General features: G+C 48.7%; 1 protein-coding gene across 1 annotated transcript; it reads left to right on the top strand.

Moving 5' to 3' along the window:
- The first annotated feature begins 243 nt into the window (after nt 1-243).
- Mfsd6l (major facilitator superfamily domain containing 6 like) lies at nt 244-3,973 on the top strand. Its single transcript, XM_050162630.1, has one exon. The coding sequence runs from the start codon at nt 424-426 to the stop codon at nt 2,212-2,214; it is 1,791 nt and encodes a 596-aa protein (XP_050018587.1). The 5' UTR covers nt 244-423; the 3' UTR covers nt 2,215-3,973.
- Nucleotides 3,974-13,901: the final 9,928 nt, after the last annotated feature.

Genomic DNA, 13,901 nt, shown 5'->3' with positions numbered 1-13,901 from the left:
CCCTTTTCTTCTCCCAGTCTCGTCCCTATCCTGACCCTGACAGTTTCTCATGCCTGAGGCAGGTCAGGAGCCGGGTAGCGCCCACGGTCAAGCTCCAAACGCACTGAGCATCACGCGATGCTTGCTACTCACGGGTGGCGCAGGTGGGGCGCAGGTGCTGTAGGGGCTGACAACAGGTGCGCGGGCTCCGCCCCCGTCATGCCTCACTCCTGGGGCGGGGCCACTTCCGGGAGGGTGGCCGGACGTGGGGGAGTAAAGCAGCCGTTGGCCAGGTGACCGGAGGCCACGCCGGGGGCTGGAGGCGCAGTCCGATTTGCTCGGAACCCTGAGCCCGTGATCCTCCCTCCCCGGGACATGGAGTCCCGCGCGCCCCGCGTCTAGCTCGGTCCTGTGCCCTTCTGGGTCTGACGGACTCACGCAGCCATGAGCCCCAACCCGCAGTGGGACGTCCCCAGGGCACTGGGGGTGGCCAGGCTCTTCCATCTGGTGTGCGGGGTCAGGGATGCCTGTGTGACCCCGTTCCTGACCCTCTACCTGAGGCAACTGGGTGTGACCGCACTCTGGGTGGGCGTCCTCATGGGAACCAAGCACCTGGTCGCCGCCTGCTGGACTCCCTTCTGTGCCTTCCTGGCTAAACGCTACCACAAAAGGAGAATGTTTCTGACTGGCTCGTTGCTGGGCTCCGCAGGAGCCAGCCTCCTGATGGTCCTCATCCCACCGGCGGACAGAAATCCGGGCAATTACTTTTGTAATGGAAGCAACAGAGTGATCTCCACTGTCCTACCACTGGGAGTCTCACGAACTATGACCATGACCTCCACCCAGGGATCAGTCCTAAACCACTGGGCAGGAGCACCCAGCCTCCCAGGCAGCAGACACACCAGAGCCCTGGACACGTCTGGCTTTCCAAACGGATTTGGTAAAGATCAAGAAGGAATACTTGGCGGCCTGCAGGCCTATTCAGTTGACTCTGTTGCAGGAGCCAGGATCACTACCCAAGCTCGCCATCCTGTCACTTCCAGGTTGAGAGTTAATTCCCAGGAAGGGACTTTTGAGGTGGGCAATGCTACCCTGGGTCCACTTCCTGGAAGTACAACCCTTGGAAGTCCAGGCAACTTGTCCAAGGCCCAGCGGGATGCCCAGGCCCTCAGCCACTCCTCAAAAGGGCCGCAGTGGACCCTCATCCTCTCCTTGGGGTTTGTGGTATTTTGGGAACTGCTGACAGCCCCCCTGGCACAGGTAGCAGATGACAGTCTTTATGAATACCTGGATTTTGTTGACGCCACTGACCGGAACAGAGACCTGTGGCTCTGGAGATTATTGGGTATGTCAGCAGGTGTGTGTGGCATCGCAGCCTTGGTGGGGCATCTGGAATGCTTCCTGGTGACCAATGGTCCTCGGGGTGTGATTCATTTCTACAGCTACGCGCTGCTCAGTACTCTGGCCTTAGCGCTGAGCACAGCCTTTCCTGTCCCCATCGACCAGAAACGGGGGCCCAGCTACAAAACCATCAAAGCACTGTCCCTCATACAGGGTGACGCCCGCCTCATCCTCCTAGCTTTCACTGTCCTTTGGATAGGAGCCACTGCCAGTACGGTGCAGAACTTCCTGTTCTGGCACATGAAGGACCACGGCAGCAGCGAGCTGGTGATGGGTTTCTCGGTGGCTCTCAGTTTACTAGGAGAAATTCTGTTTCATCCGTTCAGAACTTGGTTGCTTAGGAAACTGTCGCGGGTGGGTGTGCTGGGCCTGGGGCTGGGCTGCCTGGCCCTGCAGCTACTCTATTACTCCTTCATCTGGAGCTGGTGGTCTGTCCTGCCTGTTCAGATCCTGAGTGCCATCAGCAGTGGGGCTCTGTGGTGGGCCGTGGGGGTCTCCATAGAGGACCTGTCCACCTCTGGCGTGGAGAGGTCTCTAGGCACCGTGTTCCGAGGTTACTTCTATGAGAGTGGTAGCAGCCTAGGCAGCTTTGCGGGGGGCTTCGTTGTCATGCGCTTCGGCATAGCTGTGCTCTACCAAGCCTGCTGTGTGGTCCTGTTGCTTTGGCTGGCCTTGTTCCTGTCCACCCAGTCCAGGCTGCCCCGAGAACAGAGGATCAACTACTCGAAGCTGCTGGCCATGGAGGGGAGTGACGCCAGCGACTCCGAGCAGGGGTCAGAACGGGACTGGCTTGTGAAGGCCATGAGGGAGGAGCACGAGGACTGGAAGGGCTGAGAAGGCACGGCACACTGCTGGAGGAGAGCACTCGGAGGTGGCACAGGGCTCCTGCTCCGGACCGTAGGGAGCCTTAAGGGGGAGAGCTGTGTCTATGCCAGAGGCGCAATTGGAACCACTCATTGGCGTGATTTCACTTTGTAGTAAAAGGAGGTTTTTACTTTTTTATTTTTATATGTGTGTGTGTGTGTGTGTGTGTGTGTGTGTGTGTGTGTGTGTACCTGAGGACAACCTCAGGAGCGCCATCCACCTCATTTGAGACAGGGTCTCTCACTGGTCTAGAGTTCACCATTTGGCAAGAACTGACTGGCCAGCACCCCCCAGAACCCTCTCCTCCCCCATCTGCCTCTCCATCACTGGGATCACACACATACCACCACGCCTTCCACTTCTGCATAGTTTTTAGAGATCAAGATCTGGTCCTTGCGTTTGCAAAAGCAGCTTTACCTGCTGGACAGTCTCCCCAGGCCAACAGTTTATTTTATTATTTTATTTGCCACGCAAGCGTTTTAGGATATGGGAGAACACATTTGCTTTTGTAGAAAAGTTCCTCTGCATTTGCTAATTTTGAGGCTTTCAAGGCCTTTCGGTATAGGGTTCTGATGCAACTGGACCCAACACTGGGGCAATGGCAGAAGCAATGGCTTTAAGCTGGCTGGGCAAGGAAGACAGCAGGGCCTGTAGGATGCAGTAGTCAGGGAGGGAAGCTGATCTAGATGGGTCCTGGGCCTTCCTGGAGGCCGGGAGTCACTAATCCTTTAAAGCTATGCTGAGGGCAGATAAGAATGGCCCCCAACACTGAACCCCACCCCCAAGTTTCTTACTCCCAAAAGTATGTGCCACCAGGAAAAGGGCACTGAGAATCAATCCCACATTCCTCCCTGCGAGAGCACATGGAGATTTTAACATCTGTTTGGTTATGGTGTAGTAGTAATGAACTTGTTCTGTCTCCCAGGCCTTTATTCCCGAGGCCGATTTTTGTTTTTTTTCTGAGACAGGGACTCTCTGGTTGTTCTGGAACTCACTATGTAGACCAGGTTCACCTTGAACACACAGAGATCTGCCTACCTCTGCTTCCCAAGCGCTAGTATTAAAGGTGTGAACAACCATGCCTGGCCCCCAAAGGAAGTTCTTTACATCCTAATTCTTCCACCTTACGATCAAGAAAATAGAAACTAGAGAGATGATTTCAATTTCCAGCGTCAGCCTGTGGGATCAAACCATCTCTAACTCCAGTTCAGGGGATCTGATGCCCTCTTCTGGCCTCTGTAGGGATTGCATGCATGTGGCTCTCAGATTTACAAGCAGACAACAAAACAATTTTTTTTTCTAAAGTTAAGAAAACATAGGATATTGGATTTAGGATCCTGGCTGTACAGATGCAAAGTGATTCACAGGTGGAGAAAAGGAGGAGATGCATGAATGCCCACTGGTGGGGACATTCTCTAGGATTTGTCTTTTTCTAGTTCTTCCTGTGAATCCCTACGGTACAGATAACTAACACAAACTCACCTCTGCTTAAGCATTTGTCTACATCCGCTCTCCAGAGGGACAGAACCCCAGAGTTCACAGCTGCTCAGAGATGGCAGAGAGAGCCTGTTGTCCTGTCGTCTTGGGGGCCCTGCCACACTCAGCCTGTTCCCACCCATGTTTGTACTCATGGCCAGATGACAGCTGCCTTATTGCCGGACCTCTCACCTGCCTTCCAGGCTGTAAGAAGATGGGAAGACAAGATAAGGAGAGAAACAGAGCGTGGAAAGCAAAAGCTGTCCCTGCACCCCTAAGCTGACTCCTGTATAAACTATGTCATATGGCCGGTCCAACTGTAAGGGAGTCTGGGAAGACGGATAATTTTAAATTGTTATTTATTATTATGTATGTGTGATGTCTATGTGAATGCAGGCACACATGTCACAGAGCATGGGTAGATGTCAGGGGACAACTTTCCAGCATCAGCGCGCTCCTTCACCATGGATTGTGGCGGTTGAACTAGGGTCCTCAGGCTCCTGCAGCAAGCACTTGGCCTACTCAGCCCTGACCTGGGACTGGAGCCCTATCATCCTGGCATAATAGTAGCGCAGAAAAATCCTGGGTTGCAGTAGGAAGAAGATGGGGTGGGTACAGTCCCCGCAAGTTGGCTTGTCTTCTGCAGGCACCCAAATCCCTGTCGTGCTGAAGTCTGTGCTCTATTCATCCCAGCAAGCCAGCTTTCCCATAGAAAGGACGTCAACCATTTGACCCCCATGAGAACTGAATGAATGAATTGATGTTAAATCTTCTGTTTGGGGCTGGAGAGATGGGGTAGCCATTAAGAGCACTGGCCACTCTTTCAGAGGACCTGAGTTTGGTTTCCTAAACCCACATGGCAGTTATAGAGGGTCTGCCACCTGCTTCTGGCCTCTTCGGGTACCAGGCACATACATGGTACACAGACACTTGTGTAGGCAAAACACTCACACAACATAAAGTAAGTTTTTAAAAAAATCTTCCATTTTATAAATGAGAAAACAAAATCTTAGGAAAGTCCTACATTAGGTCATGGCTAAGACACAACCACTGCCCTATCTTTTAATTCCAAACTTGGGGTGTTAGCTTCTGTGCCAGAATCTCCCAAGCTCAGCTGTCCCTCCGAGTGTGAGAGTGTATAGACAAAGATGGACTCCCGTGAGCCATCAGGATCTCCTGGGTGGGGCCCAAAATCTCTCTCTTTCGACTGCGATCCCCGAGTGGTTCTGATGTGGTTAACCAAGTCCCTGTCCACTTGGTTCCTACATTCATGGCTATCTGGCTCACCAGATGCTTTCCTGGTTACCTCGGGCCAAACACTCGTCTGTGCTAGCTCATTTAATCTTTACTCATGAGATGCAGTCACCATTACCAGTGACAAAGCTGGTGGGTAACTTACTTGAGGTTCCAGAGCAAGCGGGTGGCAGAATCAGCCTTCAGCTCCCTGAAGTCTGGTGACCTTAGGACCTGAGACTTCTTTTTATTCTTGAAGGTTAAAAATATCATTTTTGAGAAATTCTTTACTATATATTTTCAAAGAACTCTATAAGAAAAGAAAAAATGTTAGCCTTCCCTCATCCTACAAAGAAACAAAAGCATAAACTGTCTTAAATGTTGTGTGAACTGTTGCTGGGGAGACGAACAGGCAGCTCTCTCTCCACCCGGACAGGGTACCATGACAGACCAAAGAAACAGTTCTGCTCAAGTCTAGCTTGGTGAACCAGGGAGTTAATAGGGTTGCTTATAGGAGCGTGGGCAGGAGCGTGGGCAGGAGCGTGGGCAACTTACAAGCAGCTTCGCCAGTGGAGAAACTGTCTCACAGTGTCCATTAACCACCTGTATGTTCTTAGGGAAGGGCCAGGGCTTGTGACCCCTTCCCCACTAGCACCTATCAAAAGACCGTGTATCCTCCAGGAGCTACGACAGATGCTATTAGGTCCATCCTTGTGCAGACAATCATAGCTGCTCTGCGCTCAAGAAGGCAGTGGCTGCGTCATGTCCAGAGGCTGGCATTCCTCTCGTTCTCCACACTCGGAGGTTTCGCACGACATGTAAAAGTGAACAAAAGAAGTAGAGAGTTTATTACAGACGTCAGTTTTCTCTTTTTGGAGTTCTTCCTCATGTGATACTAATATTTCTTCTTTCAATTTGTATTGCCAAAAACAGGATGAGGGGAGGCTAGGCAGGAAAAGCGGATATGCAGGATGCTGAAACTGGAGAGGATGCTGTGTGGGGACCGGTGCCAGCATTCATGAATTTCCAATTGTTGGGGGAAAACTGGTTGTTTCCTAAAGAATAATGGGAAACGCTCCATCGTCCAAGCCTTGGATTTAGTCTTCCTCCTTAGTGCTCAGCTATTTCTTTGTACCGGCGAGGTCATGGCTGTGCTTTTTGTCTTACTTTCGAGCGGTTACTTCCTTAGGTCACTCAGCTGGGGAGTGTAATCCAAGGGTCACTCGGCACTGCTCTCCTGTTGATGGCCAAGGCTTTCAGTTGGTTCCTCTTATGCATTGGTCTCTTTACAGTCTTGTGCAAAAGCTCTTGGCTCCATAGATAGTTATGGGGATGCTGGGATTTGCAGCCAGCAGATGGCTGGTTGGATCAGCTGCTACTGGTTCTCCCTATCCCTATCCCTTCCCCTTTTCCTCCCCCACCCCCAAATAGCTGGTAAAAGTCACAACAGAAGGGTTCTCCTGGGGTACCAAGAGTGGTTGGTTTGATCCTAGACCCAAAGCTCTTTTTCTCTTCCAGTCTTACCAGCATTACAGGGAGGTCCATGGTGTCTGCATAGTAGCCACCATGTTCATAGTAGTCATGTCCATAATAGCCATGTCCGTAGTGGCCATGTTCGTTGTAGCCATGTCCGTAGTAGCCATGTGTTCATAGTAGCCATATCCATAGTAGCCATGTCCATAGTAACCATGTCAGTAGTGGCCATGTCTGTAGTAGCCATGTTCGTAGTGGCCATGTTCATAGTAGCCATGTCCATAGTAGCCATGTCCATAGTAGCCATCTGTGTAGTAGCCATGTTCATAGTAGCCATGTCCGTAGTAGCCATATTCGTAGGCTGCAGTGGAGGGATTCCTGTCTATGCGGACTTGAGCTAGGCCAGCAGCACAGTCTTCTTCCCCCTTTATTCTATTTCAGTGGTCCCAAAGTCACAGTGTTTTCATTTCCTACTTGCAGAATACAAGCTTTTCCTTGAATGATTCTTTTCTTTCTTTCTTTCTTTCTTTCTTTCTTTCTTTCTTTCTTTCTTTCTTTCCTTCTTTCTTTCTTTCTTTTTTGAGACAGGGTTTCTCTGTAACTTTTTTTGGTTCCTGTCCTGGAACTAGCTCTCGTAGACCAGGTTGGCCTCGGACTCACAGAGATCCGCCTGCCTCTGCCTCCTGAGTGCTGGAATTAAAGGCATGCGCCACCACCCCTTGAATGATTCTTAATAGCAGTCTGAAATACAAATGCATCTTTTGTGTCCTTTGTTGCCCACCTAGAGCTTGGGTGCCGCTGCTAAAGGTGGCCTCACTCACTGCACTCCCTCTGCCTTCTTTGCTGGCACTTGGGTAGCCGTTTGTCACAGTTAACACCTGTGGTAGGCATGGTCACCAGCTCACTCTCTGAGTCCATTCTTGCTCTGATGCATCTTACACCAGGACATGAGATTTTGCTGTATATGCAGGAGTGCATCTATCGGGCCAAAAGTAGATACTGGCCAGTGAGCCCGAGGGGTCCTCCTGTCTCTGTCTCCCCAGTGCTGGGATTGTGGGTCATGCTGCCACTGCCATGTCCTGCCTTTTTTTTTTTTTTAAAAAAATTGTATTTTATGTGTATTTTTGTTTTGCTTGCATGAATGTCTGTGTGAGGCTATCAGATCCCCTGGAACAGAAGTTATAGGCAGTTGTGAGCTGCTATGTAGGTACTGGGAATTGAACCTGCATCCTCTGGAAGAACAGCGTAACCACTGAGCTGTTTCTCCAGCCCCCATGCCCTGCTATTTTCTGTAGGTGCTGGAGATCCAAACTCAGGTTCCTACATTTGCATATGGCAAACATTTTACTGACTGAGCCATCTCTAGGCCTCATTGACCTTGTTTTTGTTTAAAAAAAGAAAGAAAGATAGAAAGGAAGGAAGGAAGGAAGGAAAGAAGGAAAGAAAAGAAAAGAAAAGAAAAGAAAAGAAAAGAAAAGAAAAGAAAAGAAAAGAAAAGAAAAGAAATAGAACAACAAAATAGGGACTCACTATGCCACCCTCGTCTGGAACTCACAAGAATCCACCTGCCTCTGTCTCCCCAGTGCTGGGATTAAAGGTGTGCACCACCATGCCAACCCATCTACTATGCTTTTATGTCTCTAAAGCTGGCCTACCACTCTGATGACCCTATTCCAAAGAGTTTGGTCCCCGGCAAAGCCCGATGTCAGCAGTGCTCTCCCACAGAATACACACAACAGGTTTTCCTCTTCAGCCCATTCCATGAACTGGGAAACTGCAATGGCAAACCCCCAAACAACAGCTAATTGTTGACTGACCTCAGATCGATAAAGCAGATTTTATTTGCATGGGATAGATTTTTTTTTCTGACAAGTATCTTGCCTGTTGCTCAAATTTAAAGTCTTTTAATTTTGCTTTCTCTTTACCCTGGAGTCTGTCACTTTGCCTTTATAAAGTTCCCTAAGAACCCTTGACTGTGCTACTTTCCCTGGTTGATCCTTTGACTTTTGTCTTCTTGCCAGGGATACGATGGGTGAGGCAGAAACAGGCTGCCGTGGAGGAGAGTGCGGAGCCAGAGGGGACATTTCAAGTCACATGGGAGCACTGTGTTCAAACAGGCCATTCAGCACGTCTCCAGGCCATGCTCTTGGGTTCGGGTAGAACATGGGAACTGCCCTGAGAAATAATAATAGCTCCCATCCTGGTGACTCTCTAAGATGGCAAGCCTGGTGACATTCTAACAGGGCTTGGTTCCGGCATAGCAGAAAGTAAATATTGAATGAGTCACAAGTTGCTACAAGCGTTCGTATTTGCCCAGAGTGAGTTTTGTAGACTAGGTAGTCCTAGCAGGGTGGAGTGGTAGGGAGTGAGGTCAGAAGGGGTCTGCAGCCCCACAACTTTAGAAAACGATGACAATTGTTGCCACCTCTTAGAAATCCCCTATTTCTCAGGGCTCTCGGGAACTCTGTAGTCAGCAGCTCTGCTTAGCTCTGTTTGGTCTTAAATCCCCTCATACAGTTGGGCATCACAGCCTCTTCCTACACAGCAACGCCAGACAACACTTACCAACAGTGCTCCCTACAAGACATTCGGGATATACTGGAAGTTAGCAGGTTCGGGGTGACCTGCTGCTTAGGAACAAATCTGGGTCACCAGACTAGCAAACCTTCTGGGCATTGTGCTAAGAGCTTGGAAAAGCTCATCTCATTTAGTTAGAGCACTAACTTTATGAGCTACAACATGTTATGAGTGATGCGACTAAATTTCAGAAATGGAAAAGTGCCAAATCATACCTTGGAGGGTCCAACCTCTCAGAGAAGTGAGAACCTCACTCTCAAACTATCCCTGCTGTGTTCCTACTCAGATAACTACATCCTATGAGCATCCCATAAGCCCTCCAAACCAAAAATAAATAAATAAATAAGAAGGGTGCATACTGGCTAAACTTTGCCTTTGTGCCAGATATCCACATGCAATAATGCAATAATGTTTGCAATTTCCTCGAGTAATGATCAGTTGACATTCGGGGAAACTGAGGTTCAGAGCAGTTAACTTAGTCACTGAGAATTATAATAATTACACAGTAGATCCATGGCATGGATGTATACATGGCACAGCAAACCCCGCAGCCGTCTTTAGCTCTGACGCTGCTTCCAGGAGGAGGAGATCTTGTGGCCAGAACAGTTTCAAGGCTCTCCTGAGGGCTGTGCTGTAAGTGATAAATCTGAGCCCCGCAGTGCTGAAGACAGATATCTGTGATGGACTGGCCGTGGTAATGTCCGGGAGAGAAGGCTCTGCATCTGGAAAGAAGGAAAACCCTGAACAGCAACAAAGTCATTGGAAATGAATCCCACAGATACAGTAAGGATGTTGCCCTGGTTACTGACTAAATAATGAAACAAAAGATGAACAAAGGTTTCAATAATCATTATTATTGTGCCCGTGAACCCAGGGTCTCATGAGGCTGTTAGTGTGAGATCTGAGAGCAACAGACAGATCATAAAATCAAAGTCACTAAAGAGATGGTTCAGTGGCTAAGAGCACCTGCTTCTTTTCCAGAGGACCAGAGGTTAGTTCCCAGCACTTATATTGGTCAGTTCACAACTGCCTGTAACTTCAGATTTTAAGGATGCCTTCTGACCTCCATGGGCACTGCACACACCTGGTGCACACACCTGGGGTACACACATGCAGACACATAAATGATAATAAGTTTAAAAAATACTCATTTCTGTTCTCCTAACCTGATGGTAAGTTTCTGGGGTCATGCAGAGTAGCCACACTGAGCCCTAAGCTCAGCCTATAGGCTAAGCCACCTGTCATAGCTTGGGTGGATGCAACCCATGGGAGCTGATGTTTTGTGCTCATGGCTGGGACTCCAGCATGGGGACCACTGTGCCGGGGACGCGGGGGGGGGGGGGGCAGATGGGGGGCAGACAGGCACCTTTCAATGTGAGAACCTCCCTGTAGCATTCTGTAAAGTTTTGCTCTAGTCAACCAACCCCCACTGGCTGCAGCCTCGAACACCTGCTGTCCTCTGCCCTTTGCAAGGGATGGGAGCATCCTCAAGCCCGGAAAACCATTTTCTACTTCTCCCCCAGAAGTCAGAGTGTGTGAGCTGGGTTGAAAAGAGCACCTAAAAGCAAGGAAGACAGAAAACAAAGAGGGAGCCGGGCCGGAAGGGTGGAAGTGTTCCACTAGGGGGCACCAAACATACTCGGATTCCCACTTCGCACTTACTTGGGCAACCTGGTCCCTTTCCAAAGCTGCAGAGGACTGTGCCGGGCTGGCCTCTGAAGTCCTGCTATCCCAGGCTGAAAGTATAGGAGAACGCGAGAGGAAGAGTTGAGCTGTATTTGTGAGAAGCAAGAGGCGAGTCAGAGAGGGAATCTGGAAATCTGCTACGCTGATTCCCGCTAGGATTGGCCTAGAAGAAACTGGTCTTGCCAGCTCTGCTAGCTCGGAGAATGCTGGGTATCCCTTCCTGAGGTCACAGGCTACCCCAATGCTGCTTTCATCTTGATCCGAGTGGGCTGGGTCAGTGCAAAAGCTCAGAAACAGGAGAAATGGCAGGATGGTTGCGGGGCCACATGAGTTCAGAGTCACAAATAAAGAGCCAGTTTCACAGATGTTGGCTTTCTGCTCCTTAGCCCTCCCCTCCAACATGGCTTCCCAGCTTCCCCAGCTTTCCGCGTGAGTGATTTCAAAGAGGCTTCATGATGGTTACAACGATTCCTGTTTCTCCTCCATGAAATGGAAAAGATGAGATTTATTGCCACACAAACTGAAGTAAACCCTCAGTTCTCTGCTCCCACTGAATTGAAATCTCTTGCTTGGGGGAGGGGGGTGAGCTGGCTCAGTGCGTAAAGGCGGCAAAGGGGCTAACACAGCGAGAGGCAGAGGTGTGTGCAGAGTATGTTCGAAGAGCAACCTGTGTGAAGACTCCAATGTGGCTTGTACTCTCCAAACTTGACCTTGGTATGAGATACCTCTCGTGGGCACTGAGGCGGTAGGAATTTAATCTAACGGTGGTGTTTAGAGGTAGGGCTTTAGGGGAGGTGAGTAGGATTACTTAGCATCATGGAGGTGTCTTTCCCGTGGTGGCCCTAAAATGAGACAGAGGCTTAGGCAGTGGTGGCGCAGGTCTTTAATCCCAGCCCTTGGGAGGCAGAGGCGGTGGATCTGTGTGAGTTGGAGAGCAGCCTGGTCTACAGAGTTAGTTCTAGGGCTGCCAAGGCTACACAAAGAAACCTTGTCTCAACACACCAAACAAACAAACAAAAACAAAAAATAAAAGGAGACAGTAGGGAGACAAGAGAGACGGTAGAGGGGGTAGGGGAGGTGTAGAGGACTCACCCACACAAGTAATGCCCGTTCTGGCTCCATACTGACAACAGGACACCGGCATGGCGGGTGAGATTGTTCTGCAGGTGAAGGCACTTGCTGCAGAAGCTTGAGGACCTGAGCTCAGTCCCTGGAACCCACACAAGGCTGGAATGAGAGAACTGACTCCACAGGGTTATCCTCTGGCTTCCATGCGTGCACAGTAGTGCATGAGTCGCGCCCCCCCCCCATATATACTACTACTCCAAAAAAATAGTGATAAATAAAATCTTTACAGAAGAACACTACCAGCAGAATTGCCAACTACAATAAACCTTTATGACTTACCCAGTCTGTGGTATTATACTATTAGCAACATTTCCTCTTTAACCCACAGATAATTTCTTTTTTTTTTTTTTTTTTTTTTTGGCCAGGAACACAGAAGTCTTGCTTTTTGTTCTGTTCTGTTTTTTGTTTTTGTTTTGAGACAGGGTTTCTTGGCTGTTCTGGAACTCACTCTGTAGGCCAGGCTGTCCTGGAGCTCACAGAGATCCACCTGCCTCAGTCTCCTGAGTGCTGGCATTAAAGGAGTGCGCCACCACCCGACAAATGAGTTTTCAGGAGCACAGAATTTTGTTAAGTGTTCTCTCTTTTAATGAAAATTTTTACTTCGTTTTACTGTGGCTGAGTGTCATTTCTTTGTAATTTATTTTTTGTGGACATTTTCTCTGTTAGCTATAAAATATATGTGCATAACAATATGGTTGTACCATTCAAATACTCTATCTTATTAATTGTCATGGTCTAGACATGGTTTGAATGTGTCCACGGAGGGGCTCCAAGTTGAACCCTTGGTTACAGTCTAGTGGTACAAAGAGGTTATGGGACCCTTAGAGACGGGACAGAGTGGAAGTCAGAAGATTGGTCCCACTCCATCGTCCTCCTTTCTCACCCTGTTCTGTGTGTGTGTGAGAGAGAGAGAAAGAGAGAGAGAGAGAGAGACAGAGAGACAGAGAGAGAGAGAGAGACAGAGAGACAGAGAGAGACAGAGAGACAGAGAGACAGACAGAATGCAAGCTCTCACTGTGTCACACACCATGGCGTTGCATGGGGTGGGGGTGGGCAGCCCTGTGTTCCTTGGACTCCAGCCTCCAAAATTGTGAGCCAAATAAAACTCTTTCTTTGTAAGTTCTCAGCCTGAGATATTTGGAGAAAACTGACTAATGCACCTATATTTGGCCTTCTTGATCCATCATATTCTAAAAGAGGTTTGCTGTGCAATTGTGCACATAGCAATTCCATTTCATCTGGTTGTCGCTTGTGTAGTTTGAGGCCATGCTGCTACTTCATTGGGTGTTTCTATGTTTATAGCTACTTCTTCTTTTGTTATTCCTTACTAATCTGTAAATTTTCTTTTTATCATTTATCTTATTTTCAACTTAAATTAATTTTTATTCTGTTTTTTTAATTACTTTTCTGGAGCTCTATTTTTTAATATACCTAGATTTTCAAAACTTTTAAATTTTCTAACTTTTCTTGAATGATTTCTTGCTAGTGATGTGCTACTAGATTTTCTTAGAGATTTTAAATTTTATTTTATATGTGTGAATACTTGGCCTGCATACATGTTTGTGCACCACGTGTCTGCCTGTGGAGGTCAGAACAGAGTGTCAGGTGCCCTGGAGCTGGAGTTCCAAGTGGTTGTGAGCCAGCGTGTGGATGCTGGGAATCGAACCTGGGTCCTCTGCAGGAAGAGATGCTCTTGGCTGCTGAGTCATGTCTCCAGCCCCTAGATTTTTTTGTGTCTATTTAGAGTCTCTGTACTTTGTGGTGTAGTTCACCTGCATTCATATTGTGTTGTCTGAGGACCTCCACTCTACCTTTTGTGTTTCCTGTCCCTAGGCTTCCCAACATCCTCCGTCTTCTTCAGAATCGCTAAAAACATATTTCCTTCCATGAAAGAGTCTGGATTTTCCGCTTGCTTTTGATGATATCAGATGACCTTTTAATGGCTGGATACAGTGCATGAATCTTCTTCTCGAGGTTGACTTTGGTTGTGATGACGCTTGTGTTGATTCAATTCCCAGAACCCACATGGCAGCTCACATCTGTCTGTAATCCCAGTTCCAGGGTACCTGACACCTATGCAAAAA

Source organism: Alexandromys fortis, unplaced genomic scaffold, assembly GCF_014885135.2.
Source record: "Alexandromys fortis isolate MF-2015 unplaced genomic scaffold, M_Fortis_MF-2015_v1.1 scaffold_84, whole genome shotgun sequence".
Lineage (NCBI taxonomy): Eukaryota > Metazoa > Chordata > Mammalia > Rodentia > Cricetidae > Alexandromys > Alexandromys fortis.
This window is presented reverse-complemented; position numbering and strand designations above follow the sequence as displayed.

Excerpts from the sequence above, each read along its gene's own strand:
- Mfsd6l (XM_050162630.1), top strand. The coding sequence starts at position 424 with ATGAGCCCCAACCCGCAGTGGGACGTCCCCAGGGCACTGGGGGTGGCC.